The sequence below is a fragment of the Phaethon lepturus genome, unplaced genomic scaffold, assembly GCF_000687285.1.
Source record: "Phaethon lepturus isolate BGI_N335 unplaced genomic scaffold, ASM68728v1 scaffold19439, whole genome shotgun sequence".
Taxonomy (NCBI): domain Eukaryota; kingdom Metazoa; phylum Chordata; class Aves; order Phaethontiformes; family Phaethontidae; genus Phaethon; species Phaethon lepturus.
In genome coordinates, this window is record NW_010562989.1 from 6,623 (window position 1) to 24,921 (window position 18,299).

Sequence of the window (18,299 nt, forward strand, 5' to 3'; positions counted from 1 at the left end):
GGCAGGTCGTGCACTGTGTTCCCCTTTGGTGTCTGGGTGAGGTTGGCTGAGCTCTCTTTCTGCTGGGCAGGTCCTGCTCCCTGGTTGATTGACTCTATCTCTGTGATAATTTCCTTCACAGAAATGGCATTTTCCGAGTGGGATCTTGTGAGGTGGCCTGCACTAGGCAGCTCGGGGACCTCCTGAAACACAGAAATAGGGAGAATTACAAAGTGGATCAGCTGTGCTGACACAGAGCAAATAGCAGCAGCTTAAAAGAAATGAGGGTGCACATCCTCAAAGGAACAAAAAGCACATGTGCCAGCGTGTGGGGATAGATTACAAGTGCCATGATCACTAGCGCGGAAGCATTAGTGTCTCTGGGACTGCATTTAACATATTCCGGGCTGGATTTTCACCTAGACTGAGATATAAGAACTTTTATTTAATTGCCATGAACTCCAAGGGAAATTTAGCCTTTTTTTTTTTTTAAATAAAGAAAAGTGCAGTTAACAAAAAAAATCCTAATGCTGCTAAAAGTGCAGTTTCAAACTGAAAACGTGAAAGATTCTGCTCACGTACAGGAGCAAACAGAAGTACAGTATAAAGAATGACTGAGCACTGAAACGCTCTGGTTTCCCGGAGGAAAACGGCCAGAGAGGCTCCCCCATCCGCACAGACGCTCCTTCTGCCAAATCGCTGGAGAAAGCGTTGGCCTATTATATTCAGAAAAGCCTTATTGCCTCACATGGAGATGGAAAAGATTCAAACAATGCAGCGTGGAATTTAAATAAGAGAGGGTCCCAGAAAATGATGGCCCCGGACATCATCAATCCCTGTGAGAGCCCTGGAGGGTGGAAAGCAATGGTAAGAGAAATGTACCTCAATTCAGAGGTTACTAAATTTTGTCAGGAACATCTCCCTACCCAGGAGAGAAGGGAGCTAGATATGCCTGATCCCAGTACCCCAGGCCTGGACAGGCTCACTCACTTCCTCCAGCAGTGGAAGCTCTACACCTGCCTTGATTTACTATCCCAGTGCTGGTGCTTCCCAACCACAAAAAGATGCCAGTTTTGTCCCATTCTTTGGTGGACTTGTCAAGTCAGATAAGGATCTGCGCAGGTTCGGGACACTGGCTGGCCTCAGCTGTTCTGGGTTCAGCTGCATTAGTGGGTCAAGTCCCACCTATCTGCTCTCCTGATGCCAAACTCAAAAATAAGTTTCTCATGAGAACAGCACAGCAGGTCAGGTCAAGGTCGACTCAGCCAGTGCCCTGCCACTGCCAGCAAACAGATGTTTAAGGAAAAAGTGCAGAAAAGGGCAAGTATCCAAAAGTGAAGAAAAGGGGAAGCATCTAGCAATCCCTCCCCAAGTGCTACCCTGTTCAGTGAAAGCAGGACTAGAAAGTCCCCTGTCCACAGCAACCTCACAGAACTACCTGCAGACAGGTTTGAGCAGCAGCTCTTAACAAAACCAAGCAACTTATTTTAACCTTTTGTTGTTCTTCATCTGTGGACGAGTCATCTGATGCCTGAGGAGAGTTTCCAGAGCTGTTCCTTCGAGCATCTGCACACCCATCCGCAGCAGGCGGCACTTCCAGTACAGGCACCCTGGAGACCCCATTCCTTCCACTCCCTTGCTCCTCCGTCCTGGAATGGGAGCAGGCACGCGATCGGCTCTCCTGGGAAAGCTCCACGAATTTCTCCAAAGCACTGAAGAAATCAATCCTGTCTGTACTGAGTTCTGTCACTTCGGGCTGGGGATTCTGCTGGAGACTTGGGGAATTTTGGTTTGGGGATTGGGGAAAGTCTTTTAAGCACGAAGTGAATTCTTCCATGGGAACCAAGTGCACATTCATATCAGGCTTAAGGGCATCTTTTTCCAGATCGTCCACTGTCAAATCAGGAAACTCTGTTATTTCCAAGGGGTGCTGGAGTTGCATTAAGGCCTCAGAAGCACGGCAGTTATCAGGGGGGACAGAGTCTACACAACATCCTGCTGTACAGCCATTGATATTGTTCAGGTTCAGCTTGTCCTCCATCTGTTCAGCATGGAAGTCTCGACATGTAAACTCTACGTGGATCCTTCTCTCTTTCACACACATCTCCTCGATCATGTTTGCATCCTCTGGGAGCTGCTGCTCCCTGTCTGGCTCAGCTGAGTAGATAGGAGACATTGGCTGCTGGTTGTCGTTGGTCTTTGCCTCTGAGATCTGGTCGGCCGAGGTGGTGATCTCCTTTTTGTTCAGCTCCAGCCCAGATTTGCAGATGGGCTCATGATGGTCCGAGAGGTCACTGTCTGAGTGCGAGCGCCACAGTTTATTATGCCGCTGTTTGCTGCGGGGAAGAAAAGCAAATGAAAACATTGAGTAGTGTTTTCATGTACCAGAGCCGGACCCACCTTGTTGTAAGGGGATGCAAACTACATGGAAAACCCTCGCCAAACACTGGAGTCGACGACCACAGCTGCAGTTTCACCTGAACAGTTCAGGGCCAAACCTGCTGCTGGAAAAGTTGATCCAATAACAGACACTTTCCAGTAGCTAAATCCCACAACACCATTCTGCTCCACACACACGTATCCCCCAGCACTATTTTATCAGTGAACTCAACAAATGCAATGTTTAACTGACTACAGAATTTGGTCCCTTCTCAGCTAGCAAGCACTTTTCCATTTGCTAGCAGGTGAGCAATGGCCAGAAGAGACCGGGTCCCTAGTCCTGGACGTGAGTGGATGGTAGACACTGAATGAAGTCCAATTTCCCTTGTGGCTCCTTCTTTGAATATCCTCAGTGATCAGTAACTGGGCTCTGGTAACTGAACGTAGGGTGGGTGGGTGGGGTGCGTGGATGTGGGTGTGTGTAAAACACAGAAGACCTCCTCAGCAGTCAACAAGCAGCCTAAAACACCACCTGCCTTTCACAGGAAGGAAGCTCAAGAGTTCTCCAGCTCTTGGAAAGCCCCTTTAGGAAGGTCTGAGCAGTCACAAGGCCAAGCAACTGTGAGCAGCATTGCACCACCTTCCTTAGCTCCACCTGCCAAAAAACCCAGCCCATGCCTCCGGGCTTACAGAGAGCAAAGAAGGCAACTTCTTGCAGTGAAGCCAGACGAGGTAGCCATGTCTGCAAGGGCTTTGCTGGGTGACCACGGCCACAGGGCTGTGCTTCCACCGTTTGCCCCTAGGAGGAGAGCAGATACCACAGAAAGGTTCTTGGACCTGCAGGAGACCTTGCAAAACCTCTCCAGTCCCTTGCTACACATCCATTGGCTGCAGTAAGTTAATTAACAGATGCTATTGAACTAATTAAAATGTACCAGTTTAGTTGCGGGTGCCCAACAGCTAAGGAAAATAATCTATCATGGATTTAGCTTTCTAACCCCATAATCAGCTACAACCTTCATGTATGACACAGGGCAGAATCAGGTCCTTTGAGAGGAGCATCAAGACTAGAGGCCATAGGCATTGCTCTGGGGTGCATGTGCTCTGTCACTAACGGGTTTTGGAGCAAAGTTTAACACTGGCAGCAGAACCAGGCTTGTCCATGAGGCAGAGCTTGTCTAGGACAGCCTTGGTCTGAGAACTGAAACAAATGTCAACAACCGCTGGAAGAGGTGTATTGTATTAACTTTTTCTCTCACACTTCCTGCAGTCTTACAATCTGCAAGAGGTGCTAAAAGCAGGGTCAGAGAACAGGAGCCCACGTCCCTTCCTGAAGCACACAGCCAGCTCCTGACCCTCCTGGGCAGCGTTCCCAGTGCCGGGGAGAACAGACCACGGCAGCCCAGGCGTTTGGTGTGCCAGGCACAGCACACGGTCTGGGGGCAGCACCAGCACTGGCCAGCTTGTGTCCACACCAGCCTTGGACCAGGAGCCCCCCACATCCCCTGCCACACTGCAGCCAGACCTCCAGGCTCTAGTATAAGACTACTGCTGTTGATTCACAAGTTGCACAAGGCATAGAGGATCACAAGGATCATAAACACTCTTTTTCTGTAACTTATCCCTAACTAATAAAAGAAACAGGGCTGGCTCAGCCTTTCTGTCTGCATCACCAGAGTGAGGGGACAGTTGAACTAACCCCAGGAAGTATGACAGTCGCAAAGAGCAAAACATGCTTGTTGTTGTGACTAAAAGCAGGCAGGGGGTTTTCATTTTACAGCTGGAAAACATATGCCAGTTGCTATAACCCCAACACAAAACCGTAACTAGATAGTGTGAGCACATGGCTGCCCTCACATACCTTCCTTCTGAAATCGGAGCAGTCACATGAGCATGAATCTGTTGGGGTTTTGTTTTTGTTTTTTACCTGTCCTGGAATACTGCAGCAATGAGCAAGGCAACCAGAAGCCAGAGCTAAATAAAATGGAGAAGAGGAGAAAAAGAAAGAAGAAAGAGGAGGGGGAGGGGAAAAATAAAAGAGGGGAAAAAGCAGTTTGGAGCTGAGAAAAGAACCGCATAGAGGGACCATTTCTGCAGCACAGAGAGGCCATTCCTTGCTTCAGTGAAGCTTCACTTACTGCAGGCTTTTTAGTCCTACACACAGATGTAATGCACTGCTCTTGCATTTTTTAAAGTCTCATGAGCAATCCTGTTCATGCCATTGTATGGGGACTTGCAGAGTAGGTCAGGAGCAGTGGTGTGCTTAAGTCGCAAGAGAGCCACACGCTATACAAATGACGGCAGCAAGAAAGACTTACCTCCTGGAAAAAACAAGCTACTAAAAGAGGTAGGAAAAAAAATATCCTTAACAAAATGTTCGTAAAGGGTGGTTTTGCAGGAGTGCCACCAACTACCAGGCTGACAGATTATCTAAACCAAATGCAGGGCTCAGGGCTTGGAGATGTGATATACCAGCTGCTACCAGCCCAGGGCTCCTCACAGGCGCTCGCCAGCCTGTTGCACAGGACGTTGGCATGCTTTTCCCGTCTGAAAAGCTTCTTTTCCTCCATCCAGTCTACCCCAACGAGATCTAATTTCCCAGTCTGCCCAATGCTACACAGCACACCATACTGGTCAGGTCACCTCTAGCTCAGAGCTAAGCACTGACCTTTATTAACTGGTGCCAGCAGCACGTTTGGTGTCACACGAGGCACCAAAGGCAGGTGTGGTGTCTGTCTCAAAGGATTTCAGTCCAGAACAGCACAATTTCTTAAAATATCTATTCTACTGTGATCTACTGCGAGACTCGATACTACTTGGCTGCTTTTTCAGAGAGAGAGAGAGAGAGAGAGTCATTATGGCCGTCAACGTTTGGGGAGCAGGAAGAGGTGGAAGACAAAGATCCTCTGGGTGCACCTGATCAGGGAATAACCTGCGAGGAGCCCGCAGGTTGCTCATCTGTGCAGAGGCAAAGAGGAAGCACACTTCAGTGACAGGAGGCGCTTACACCAGGGATTTGGTGTAAAAATCAGGAATCCAGACCTGGCCAGGCAGCAGAGGTAGCCAGACTGCTGGGAGCAGGAGGAGAGCAAAGGAGGAAGGGTAAGTCATTAGCACAGAAAGGGAAAGGAGGTCTTTGCAAGAAGATAGAAGAGACCAGAGGGACAAAACCAAGGAGAGGACAGAGGTGAGAGGTATGCCTTAAAGAGAGCACAAGTGCCTGAGCTGCTGTAAAGAACAGCATAAGGCAGGCACCTTTCAACAGCGCTACGAAGCTATGAAATAATTATTTTGCTCAAAACATGCCTCCTCCTGGCAGGAGGCTCAGCTTGGGCAATTCTGTTTGCTTCAGATCTGCTCCCTGGCAAAGCACACCAGGACCCTAAACAAAATACCCTGATCCGGCGAAACACAAAAGTATCACTACCTCCTTCCAGCTGATCACAGGAAGACATTGCTTAACACAGCTTACAAGTAGTTTTCTCAGAAACATGCAGTATTTATGTCTTTTTGCTAATCAGGTGATAGGTTTGGGATTACAACACACTTGTCCATACCCAGGCCCAGCTCCAGACCAGCCTCAGCACTCCATGCAGGAATAAACACTGCTGTTGCAATGCACAGAACATCCTGTCCCCTCCCCTAACACCAACGGGATCTAAATAAACCCAGACCAGCTGCTGAGGAGGGGCATGTTTAACAGGGAACCATAAGGCTGGGATGGAGACAAAGCGAGTTCCCTGCCAAGTGATGTTACAAGCAACAGGGACACCATTTATCTCTGCCGGATTCTGCACAGCTCCGAATGCTGCATTTGGATGGCACGGGATGCTACTCTCCAAAAAAACAGCCATCCTAGAAGCCGAACAGCTTCCTAAAAGCTCCTTATTACACCCATTTTCCCAGGCTCAGCTGAGATAACCCATGAAAACAGAGTGCTACCTTTCCCAAGACAATCACGAGCTTATGTAATGCAGTAATGGAAGTTCTAATTAAAATAATGGAGTCAATCATTTAAGTGTTATGCCTTAACATGGGTAATCAGGGTCATTCCTTCCACCCACCTGGCCAGCAGGATCCCTTGGTATTCCTCCAGTTGCCGCATGAAGCTGGGGTTGGGCTTGGTGACAGTGCGCCGCTCCTTCACGTAGTCGTAAGCCCTGTCCAGGTTCCAGCCGTACTCCTTCATGGCATAGGCAATCACCGTGGATGCCGAGCGGCTCACTCCCATCTTGCAGTGCACCAGGCACTTAGAACCATTTTTCCTGAAGCAGGAGAAAGATAAAAGAGGATCATTAAATAGAAAACACAGCCTCTGAGAAGCTTAAGAAAACAATAACTTCTTTACCAGAGCATTATCAAACACATTTTCAACACTGTGGCCACAGTTGAAGTCTGGGATGTGATCTGATAATCCAATTTACAAACTGGAGCAAGACACACAAAGAAAGTGAAGAACAAGGTCTTAATATTCTTAACACATTTTGTTACAACAGCTCTTCTGAAGCTTTTATCACAAAGTGGACAAACATCAGCTGTTTGCAGAGATTTGTGAAGACTGCTAAAGACTAATATGGCATCCTTGAACTCATCCCAAATGGCCCACTGGTAACAAGCAGTATTCCCAATAAAAAGGGCATCTATCACACAAACGTGGCGGCACCATTTAGAAATGCATCCCTGGAAGACACTGAGCAGTTCAGGGCAGCCTCTAGCACAGAGATGTTCTTCAACTGCAAACTTTTGATGGCATATTATTGGGTTTGGCAACTGGCTGAACAAGACTGACACTGCTTTAGTCAAGTGTTTGAAACCCCACCTAGCTCCCATCCACATCTCTCGAGACATCAGCAGGTACAAATCCAGCCAAAAGCCCCATGGACCACCTGGCAGATTTTTCTTGATACCACCATTTCTGAGGACTGCCTATAGGCAGAAAGCTCACCCCCCAGCTCTGTTTGTAACAGTCCTTCACCTCAGTACCTGTCCAAGTGCAAGTGAGTGGAAAATATGACCTCCTCATGGCTGGAGGCAGAGACCTCAAGTGACGGCTGCAGTGCAGCACCCTGCTGCAATCAGATGGAAGATCCTTCCACTTTAATTTGTTTTTTCTTACTGAAGACAAAGCAAACCGTACCTTTCAGTGCGATGAGCAGGTACATTGCTTGGTGAGGCTGGTATAGACCCTGAAAGGGCAGCCAACACTCTGCTCCAAGAAATTAAAAACCATTTTGACTGCTGTGAAATACGAGGAGGAAGGCTACAGTCCTTGTCTGTGAACTCCATGCGTTGGGCAGCACTAGCATGGAGCACTCAGAGAGAACTTCGGTTTGTCACCTCTAATTTTCTCCCTTAAGTGCTAGGTTTTCTGGCTTGCCAGCCATGTGAAGTTCTCATGGGACAAATCAAAAGGCCAGGGAGCACACACAGTCCTGTGCCTCGACAAGCTCAAACCTCAGCTGCTCACAGCTGTCTGAGCCTGCACCTGCATGCACACTCCTCAAACACTCAAAAGATGTCCACACTGGGGTATACTGGGCTACAGCAGCCTTTTGACTGCTCTAAGACTTTCTCAATTTTGCAAATCAAATTAGTGAAAACATTGCAATGCTTTTGGTGACAAAAAAAAAAAACCCAAACACAACAAGCAGACAAGGCAAAGAAGGGGATACAGTAATTGCCCCAATTTGGAACATGACTAACTCGCATCACCTCGTACACAGTACTGAGGCCCAATTGTTTAAACCCCAATGGAAAATATTCTGGGCAGGAGAATACTTCTGAGGATGACAACAATTCAAAATCGATACTTAAGGGAATACAAGGATGTATTTTAAAGAAACCACCTTAAATAAAGTCAGTCTTGAGCTGTACTCAAACAAGTCAGCTTTTAAAGGCTATGAGAAATTGCAAGCACCAGCTATGGTTAAGAGATGACAGACTTCTATAATGGAAATACTACTTTAAAAGCAACATGTGCTGATCTGCTTTCTGACCAGTTTTCCCTTAAGAACGCTGATGAATTAACTGGAGACAGCTCATATAACTGGGATGCAGTTCTTTGCAGTAAGAAGGCCCTACTTTCAGCATCTGCTATCAGATTACGCAGTCTGACAGCTCAGAGACCTACGCAGGCATTTACTCCTGTTAAAGGGAAGAGTTTGCTCTGGAGCATTACGCTACAAGAAATCACTTCCAGGCTGTGGGCTTCATTGTACAATCTCACAACGCAGGGAACAGCTTATGTTTGTGTTTGGCTTATAACTTTTAACTTTTGTTAAATTATTTAAGCATTTAACTTTTGTTAAATGCTGCTTGATTTGTTACTGCCCTTTCCTCCCACCAGCATCTCTGCGGATCCATTGCATTTCCTAAGCAGCAGGCAAACTGTACTGGAATGATGTCCTCCACTGTTTGCCTGGCCTGCAGCTGCGCAGAAAACCCTCACTACTCCTACCTGTTCCTTGTACAAGCACCCGCAAGAATGAAAATTCATGGAAGGCAACTCTATCACTTAGACAGAATGACAAAATTAAAATGCTTTAATCCTAGGTAGGCAAGGAGGAAAAGTAGTTAAGAAAATCAGTAGGAAAATACAAAATGTTTAGTATACATCTTCTAAATGTGTTTGTTCTGTTCTGAAAAGACTTACTTTGCCTTGGAGATGAATTTGTAGGTATCATTCCAATAAGCCAGAAGATCTGTTGCTTCTTCATCATATACCCGAATGTTATGGTATTCGAAAAGCCCAGGGAAGAAGTTATCTATTTCTCGAGTCACATTCAAAATATACCGCACCCTGCATGGAAACAGACAGCAGATAAAAATGCAGAGTGTGCAGACAAAGCAAGTTCAGAGAGATATCACAGCTGCTACACAACAGCCTTGCCTCGCGAGTGGCAAAACTCAAAGCATTTGAAGTTGCAGTCTTGAACACACCTCCTTGGAAACCAGGACTTAATGCAAGGAAGCAGCGGCTAACACACACAAAAGGTTTTGCTGAGCAATTTAGAGCCTAGCCTCTGATAAAAGGGCTTCCATCCATACCGGATAGAAACTTCCTCTACAGTATGTCAGGTTGCACTGCTTGCCGATCATCTCTCTATTCTAAGTGTCAGCAACACTCATGTCACAGGAGCTCCTGCACAGACTGTTCAATTAGTGTTTGGACACATTTTCAAAGCCCCTTTGTGAATCCTTCCTCCTGCTACACCAACAACACAGAAGATTGAAGACATAAGCTCATGAGCAACACCACAGTTAAACAAATGCATCAAATAACTACAGAGAGATGTAACAGACAATGAGCCACTGGGGAGGATTTATTTCTTATCCCTAAATTTTCTAGAAGGGAAACTACTAGAGAAAGCATATGGTATTTACGTACACTACATCCAGTATTTTCAGCTCTGAGGGTTACTCTTAAGATGCTTATGAACTGCACTCCTGCTGGGCTATCAGACAGAATAAGAGCACCGCAATGGAGTGACGTCCCTTCTCCCTTGCAGGTATGAGATCGCTGGCAGTCAAGTAGGACCTGTTTGACCCAAGAAAACTGCAGAAGACCCTGCATGAGGAGAATCAATTTTGCCAGGCTGATTTTCCGAGGTACAGATACGCTATCAATTCAATCCAGCAGAGTGATTTCCCCCCCGCACCCGCCAGGATTGGCACAAATAAGCCAAGCCTGTAAATAATGATTTAATTGCAAAACCTTGGTGCTTAGATCCACCTGGCCTAGAGAAAGCTTAAGCCTGAAAGGAAGAAAGGGCAGGAGGCAGAGGAACCCATCAGGGCTAAGCCCAAGAGCTACAGGGACTTTACTTCCTACTGGGCCCCACTCAAAGCAACAAATGTTCTTTTACATATTTTCCTTCCTGCTGCAGTCCGGAGGTCCAGACTCCGAAGCACCTCTGTGATCGTGAGACCTCAGTCCAGAACAACGGGCTGGAGCAGAGGGCACAGAGCCAACTACGCAGCATCCAGTTAAGTAACTGTAGCTTTTTGCTACTTATAGCTATGAGATTGCTAGTTTCCTTTGTTCGCCAAGGGGATGTCAGTCAAGGTCATGGAACAAGATTCTTTTACTTTAGGGTGCCTGTTTGGGGGATGCAGAGTTTGGAGGAAGCAAGAGCTTGTTCAGATCTGCAAACCCTTTAGTAAGACTCAGATTATGGAATAGAGTTTGTTGCACAGACAAGTGTTGAGGCCAGACTCTTGCTTTTAAGCTGATGGCCTGAAGCTACTTACCCTCTGTTCTGCAAATCTTCCAAATTGGAGGCGTTCCATTCCGAGCCCTGCAGGGGAAACATGCAAAGGGACACATCAGCCAGAAGGAAGGTATGGCCAGACAACTGATGGAGGGATGGATTGTCACCAGTGAACTGAAGGAGGACACTGGCCAGCCAAGTGTTGCTGAGGGGGGGGTGGTCTTTTGAGTAAAGGTGTACACAGAAGCGTGGTAACAGGGCTGGTGTTCACCCCATTAACCAAATCTTAACTCACCCCATTAACCAAATCTATTCTGAAGCAACAAGCAGCTCTGCAAAGCAAGCGCCCAGCACCATATGTTGGCATTTCCTGCAAACCGCTAACAAATCAACCTCAAAGACCACTCCACCCTTTCCCTGGAGGCTGCTGCCAGCTCTACCCCACAGAGAGAGACTGCCTGCACTTAAAAACCATCCAGGTGCTCTTTATACATGAAACACCCATCTCACCCATCAAAGGTAGCAACACCATAAGCTCACTTGGGTTACACCTCTTCTCCCCACATTCAAAGCCTGTGTGAGCAGAAAAATAAACACATTTAACCCTGGCTAGTTAACCCTCTTCTCTGCAGCACACACAGGGCCTCCAAGCTGCTTGCTTCCTGCTCTAACACATAAACCTAACAGGACAAAACCACTCAAAGGCTTCCTTCAAAATTTAAAGGTTCACAAGCTATCTGCTTCCCTGCCTTAAAATAGCTCCTAAATAAAAAGACGGTTCAGATGAAGGAGTAAGCAAGAGGGACCCAGGCAGCACTACCATCGCCAGAACAGCACTGCTCATGGCTGCTCCCACATCGCCCCAGGGCCAGGAGAGGCACAGCCAGGGCGAGCCAGCCCATGGAGCATACCCACCGCCTGCAAACTCCATCAGCTTGAGCACGAGAACCTCCCAGTCTTGCAGAAGAAGCAGTGTCCACCCAGGGGATGGGTTCCTGCTTGCCCCAGGAAGCATGCATAGGCACCCCGTGTCCGACACGGGGGAGCTCCAAGAGCTCTGACTCACAGGCACACACTTGTGCCCATGACAGCACGTGCAGAAAGTCCCGCGCACTCACAGCCTGCGTCTAGACGCACTCGCACAGGAAAGGGCCACGTTACTATTCTGGTAGCTGCTGGGGACAAGTCTGTTGTCTTGTCTTGACGCTTCTGGAATACAACAAAGAAAAAGCAGCTGCCTCTTCCAAAACTGAACTACTTCCTAAGAGAAATCATCATAACGAGGACACCATTCAAGGCTTCAACACAGATGGGACTCTGAATTTCGAGTAGAATAAAGGGGCAAATGTTACATGCCACAGCAGCCCAGATTTCAACAGAATCCACTGCCTTCAGCCACAGATCAGGTCAATCCCAGCGAAGTCCAGAGCTGTGCACAATCTGAAGGAGGACTATGGGGGCTCTTGCTATTCAGCATCTGCCAACAAACATATTTTGATCCCTGCTGTATTTACCCTAGCCCCCGCGACTTAGCTTCATGTTGTCTCTTTCTGGCCAAGGAAGAATATAATTCAGGCCTGGGAACCACCAGTTTCTGCAGGTATGGAGAACAATGCTGCAGTGGTGAAAGCCTTTTCTCCTATCCTTTGATCCACAATCATCATCATCATCATGTCTCTTATTTCCTGCTTAGTTATTTTAGCACTCCCTAAGTAGGATCCCATGGGGCTCTTGCCTCCACCTGGAAGAAAACAGCTCCAGGCTTTCCAGAGACCTCACTGTACGACACTGCCTCACAGTACACACGCTCCTGAATTAAGCTGGTGCCCAGCCCCAGCAGCACTGCTCCTTGCTGCAGAGTGCTGCTTTGCAAATACTTCTGTTCCACACATTAGCCACAGTTCTTCTCCTTAGTGCTGCCTGCAAGCCTTGTTTTAAAGGTCTTGTTCCCATTAAATGCACTCAGAGTCAAGACTCCAAGCCCTGCAGTGGAACAACGGTCTGTACTGCTTTTGACTAGGACTGCAAGCCTCTAACAGGTGACTTTCTCCAGAGAGCACATAGCCTGCAAAAACCCCACAATCCATTACATTGTAGGTACTTTAAGTTTCCTGGCTCTACCCCACCACAATTTCTTGGGATCGCTCACATTAACATACACCATCCCTTCTGAGCCACAGTACTAAGCTCCAGGAGACTGGGAGAGGCCCTCTCCCTTTGGAAAGACCAGCTGGTCCAAGAGGAACAGCTTTGTTTAAAGTTGAGCCAACCTCATAGGCTAGACAGCCCAACCAAACCTGCGTCTGTTGCTTCAGGGCTGGGAAATCCAGCGGAGCGCTGACTCACCAGAAGGAGATGCAGTAATTAGACAGGCCCCAGCAGCAATGAAAGGTAACTAAGCACGCAAAACATTAAAAGGCAAAATGTTTATGTTTCCTTAAGTGACTTATCTCCAGGATTCTTTGTTAGGCTCCTCTGTTCCTCCTGGATCACATGAACTCAGAGCTTTCCATGTTACAAGAGTGTCATTCCACCTGTATGTTACACAGCTGCCCCCAACAGTTCCCTCCCCTCTTTGCTGTAGTTATGCCCTTCCCAAACACATGTGTACTCCAAGAACTTGGTGTGTGGGTACCCTGGACAGTTAAAGCTACAAAACTGGTCTTACACCAATGGAAAGAGCCCTGAAAAGTAGTTAGAATTAAGACTTTTTCCATTCCATCCTCTAGTGGCAGGGTCTACAGCCTGGCTGGTGGTGTATGGCAAAGTTTAGCGCAGCCAAGAAGCCAGGCTTCTCTTGTTCAATAGCACTAGTGTCTTGCTTAAGAGTACATGACCCCAGGATCGGCCAATCTCTCCTTCAGAGTTCCTTTAAGTTCCTCCAGAGGCCCTGTGTCAACCAAGACATAGTGAGAAGTGTGAGGCGTGTTTACTCTTGAATTCACTGTTAGACTTACCAAAAAGACATGATCAAATATCTGTGTGGGGCTGTCCATCTGCCCAAGGATCACTATCATTTCATTGTCAATGAACTCTTTGAACTCCCGCAGGTTACACACCATCTGCATCTCCAGTTCAGTGCGTATCTGGGTGGGGAAGAGGAACACAAGGAAGCCGTGTAAAGTTTTTGTTCTGGCCTTTCTTCACAGCATAAGGTACAGAGCTCTCTAGTTTGCACAAGAGCACTTCCAGTGCTGCTCCCTCCCACTCACCTCTTTTGACGTGATGTTCTCCAAATCTTTCTGCATCATGATCTCCCTTAACTTTGTCTTAATTAGCCGTTCCGTGCGTTCCCGCTCAGTTGGGCTATCAGACGAAAGCAACAGTCATTGGGAAGGGAAACAAACTGGGCTCATGGCACTTTTTTAAACAGGTATTGAATAGACTGGATGGATACTCCGCAGAGTCTCAGATAGTCACACTACTTTCCCCAAGTATGTCCTCAGCTGGAGGGAATCCGGGTGACTGTAAAGCCCAGTTTAGATTCCCAGTTGTATATGGAACAGACCAACTGAGGGCTCCTAATCCATTGTAGTCATTCAGAGAACCTCTGGTATTTGGTAAAATTTAAATTGGGAAGGCTGCATTATACTCTCTGGAGCAGTATCTAAGCCTCCCCCTACCTTTCTTGGAAAGGTAACAGCTCCAAAACTCCCTACAAGGAGAGACGAGGGCAGCTAAGCCTCTGTGCATTCCTCCAGCCTCTGCTGCCAGGGGCCTTATCACCAGCTGCAAAAATAGCCTGACTAACACCAGGGGAAGTTGCAACAGAGCGGCAGCACAGAGCTGTCTCACCCATCATCTTTGGAAGGGACCCAGCAGTAACATCTTGCACCACCTTTCCGTTCCTCTGGAAGGCTGCCAGGATGGCGAGTGCACAGACACTTCTCTGCTTCGCAAGTGTCCAACTGGTGGTTCACAAATAAAAATCATGAACGTTCCTGGTCCTTTTAACCTCACGCATTATTTCAGGGCTCAGTTAAGAGAATGCTGCCCAGGTGTCCCCAGGAAATCATTCAATTGCTGCCACGAGGGAAAGGGTGGGTTACATAAAATTTATATATGAAAAACCACAAGAGAATATTAATCTGACAGCCTGCCAAAACTTTTCAGCCACCCTCCTTGTACATTAAAAAACAATCAAGTGTGAAGACTTGTTCACAGCTGAACAACTGCTTAGCATTATTATTCATTCACTGAACTCCAACAACAGGAAATATCTGAGAGCATAAATCAACCAATAGCACTATTATACTGGGAAAGCAGCTGGGGCAACTGAAGTAGTTTCTTCTACTATGAACTGGGCAACTAAGTCCTCACGCTTGGCATCACATCTGGACACAGACTACCTTTGAGGTTATAGGGTATCAGTACCATAAGCAATTACTAATTACAGGGGTTATGAACATGAATGTTGATATAGATGATAAATTTTGCCTTTCCAAACTGTCTACCTCAGCCACTGTTTTGGACCATGTATCACCAGACATCCCAGCATACAGCTTGAGACAGCCTGGGACCTATACGCTGCCCTGTTCCACACTTGCAGAACTCCTCAGAATGATGAAAAACTGCATTGCTCTTCGTCCCATTCTTAGGTGTATCAGATGGATGCCTGTGAGGAGGCTTCTGAGCCCACAGTCTCAGAAGCCCACACATAAACACTTTGCTTTACAGCAAAATGAACTGAGTAAGTAAAAAAAGACCACGTTACTCTAAACATGTGCTCAGACACACACCAGCACAACAGCAAAGTTCAGAGAAACCTGTTCCTTCCAGGAGAAACCAGGCCTGGAAACTAGAGGACAAAACCAGCAAAGAGGAAGGCCTAGGTACTAGAATATGCCAAACCTCTCTCTCACTAGTAACATGGGACTTACCCTGCAGAAGCAAAGATCTGTCAGCCTAAAGCCCAAGGCAAACTACTAGAATGAAAACAGGCTGGAGGAGATGCAAGGGAGCCCCAGGAAGCTTAAACTTCCAGTGCTGGTGTTTATCCAACCAGGGGTCCTCTTATTACCTGGAACATGAAACCTCTTCTTATTAATACCTAATTAAGAGTCATCTATTGTGTAAACTGTCTCCTCATTTGGAGACTGCAGTGCTTGACAGCCAAACACTTCATCTCAGCAGAGCCAGACCAACTTACACATCTGTGAAGAGGGCGGGCGAGTCAGGGCGGTGGGACTGGACATCTTGCATGGCGTTCCACTCGTTGACTGATGACTGGTCAGAATTGATATGGCTCTCATAGTAACTGACCCATGTGAGGAAAAGGCTCCCTGGGTAGTAATTGTTGCTCCGTGCCACCTCACAAGCTTTATGTAAACTCTGCAGAGCAGACCTAGAAAGGGAACAAATACTCACAGGATTGTCTTCCTCAGGTTGGTATTTGAGCACAAAGGAGCAGCCAAATCCAGGATGCTGCTCATGTTCCATCAGTTGGTACAAACCCCAATGCTACATGCAACAGCCCCCAACATCAAGCGGGAAGCTGTCCTGCAAGGGTGGGGACAACCACACAGTGCAAGAGCTTGCATGTCTTCACTGAAGTATGCCAAGACAAGCCTGGATAGCAGCGGAGGAGCCCACAATTCAGAGGGCAGAGGTACCTGTGTCTCTGGTTCCAAAACCTGTGACAACTACCTAAGCCATAAATAAGATGCACAGAGTTTGTGTCCAAGACAGGGTGCTCTGACAGCTCCTAACTGTGCTGTCAGCTCCCCTGAGTGCAGGGCAGCAACACCCCGGAATGAAGCACATTCAGGGGCTTCATGGAAGCACAACCAGGGGCTTAGGACTTGACTTTACTGAGGTGTTTAGGTGTCTGCCCTCTCTCACTGCACGAGGGATGTCAGAAGTTTCTTCAGCTGCTGCTGGGAAACAAATCCCCCTCTCCTATTTTTAGCTTGTTTTAAATCTTTGACTGGGATCAGAAGGATCCAGGTCAAAATCACTGGGGTGACACAGTAGCATGACACCCTGACAGGCAATGTATTTCTGCAATGAAAAGAAGCTTGAGCCAGAAATACTTTCATAGCCAATACATTCTTACATGAGCCACCCTAAAAGGAAAGAAAAATGCAGGCAGCTTCTCTTTCCTTCTTGCTATCACAATTATCATGTCTCACTGGAGACAGAGACTCCTAAAATACGCACAGCATATATTTCCTTATTTATGCCAAAAAAAAAAGTATTGCAAACACGTGTTCAAAGCATTTCTGCTTCGGAGAGATACAGAACAGCAGCCCTTTGCGAGAAAGTTACCCTATTCCTTCCTGCCCCCAGCTGAGACAAAGGTGCGGCTGCAGCAGTATTAGACTCACTGCTGTATACCAGCACTTGCGTGTTTTTTTTCTTTGGTATCAGACTTCCTTCCCTGTCTCTGAAGGAGACTTCTGGCTGCTGAGTAGGTCTCAAGATAGCAATAATGCAAAGCAGCACCTGCTTTTTAAAAGCTCAGGCAGCCAAAACACCTTGGAAAAAGGATCACTGGGACAGATTATAGTTAAGTACTTACCACATCGCCTGTACAGACACTGGCTTGAATATATGAACCCTGTTATCGGTTGATACACTGAACCCGCTGGAGAGAGGAAAAAAGGCACAGTAAAAATGTGTCCCAAGAGCAACTTTTCAGTTAATAACTGATAGTTTGTAGCACGTTAGAACAGCAAAGGAGTAGCCCTATGCAGTACACTGCTGAGTTCAGCTAGCAAACGGATCAAAATAGCATGCTAAAAGCTCTAAGATAACTTTTTAAAGCAGCTGCTGTTCAGGAACAAAACTAAGACAGTGGGACAGTGCTGGGCTGTGCTGTTTACCTTGGCAACACAAATTCAGTGCCACTGCTGAGAGAAACAGAGTCCAGCTAAAGTGATCCTGAGGCAGCTACCAAGGAAAGAAAAGTCATTCCACGCACTGTACAGCCTTTGTAACTGGCACAAACAGGAGTCTACAAGTCAGGTGTCTATTTGGCAGAGAAACATCATTCCTCTTTTATGTTCAGCTTGAACACTGCCTGCTGCAAGTGTGATGGAGGAACACATAATAGGATCCCTTTAAGGAGCTTTCACTACACACCCACTCACCACTAAAAGCTCCTTTACTCCAGCTTAAAAACACACACACAAGCCACCGTCTCAGTGCGTGTTTATTCACCGGTAAGTCAATTATTGGTGTTCCCTACCACAAACACTGTGATTTAGGGCCTTTGAGCCTACTAACCCGATACAGGTCAACAGCAGGAGGTCTGCTGGACCTGTTAGGGCTCTGCAATCATTTGAATCCTTCTCCATGCAGCTGTAAGCTAACACACAGAGAACCTCTGCTGTTGACCTAGAACATACAAAAGACACTCACCCATCCCCATCCAGGTGGATCAAGGTGTCACTCCACAGCGGCAGCACCAAGCCCATTGTACACGTGCTACTGTAGTAAGAAAGAGACGATCAGCCCATCTACTACAGCACCATGCTATTATTCTAGTTTGACAGCAATGGTTGCAAATGTTTGCACTCACTAGAAAAAAAGGAAAAATCCCAATGCTGCTTTAGGGGCAAATAGAGCTGGTGTTGTTCTACAAGTGTCTGGCAAGGATCATTAACCAGATACAAGGTAGAACAGTACTCTTTCAAGGAAGCTTGAAGAGTTAACGTATGCCTGGGAGAAGAGCAAACAGGATTCAGGAGCAGCAAACTTCGTGTGGAAGGTCAGAGGGGACTCAGAGTC

General features: G+C 47.0%; 1 protein-coding gene across 1 annotated transcript in view; it reads right to left on the reverse strand.

Moving 5' to 3' along the window:
- The window catches only part of SSH2 (slingshot protein phosphatase 2), a gene marked incomplete at its 5' end in the record, with an annotated part of 32,165 nt that overhangs the window by 1,817 nt on the left and 12,049 nt on the right, over positions 1–18,299 (reverse strand). Inside the window, 10 exons of the mRNA XM_010294469.1 lie at positions 1–182; positions 1,472–2,315; positions 6,423–6,623; positions 9,011–9,157; positions 10,609–10,655; positions 13,526–13,654; positions 13,781–13,874; positions 15,718–15,912; positions 17,089–17,154; positions 17,931–17,999. The exon at positions 1–182 is cut by the window's left edge and continues 26 nt beyond it. Coding sequence (XP_010292771.1) covers positions 1–182; positions 1,472–2,315; positions 6,423–6,623; positions 9,011–9,157; positions 10,609–10,655; positions 13,526–13,654; positions 13,781–13,874; positions 15,718–15,912; positions 17,089–17,154; positions 17,931–17,999 — 1,974 coding nt within the window. The remainder of the gene's footprint in view (positions 183–1,471; positions 2,316–6,422; positions 6,624–9,010; positions 9,158–10,608; positions 10,656–13,525; positions 13,655–13,780; positions 13,875–15,717; positions 15,913–17,088; positions 17,155–17,930; positions 18,000–18,299) is intronic.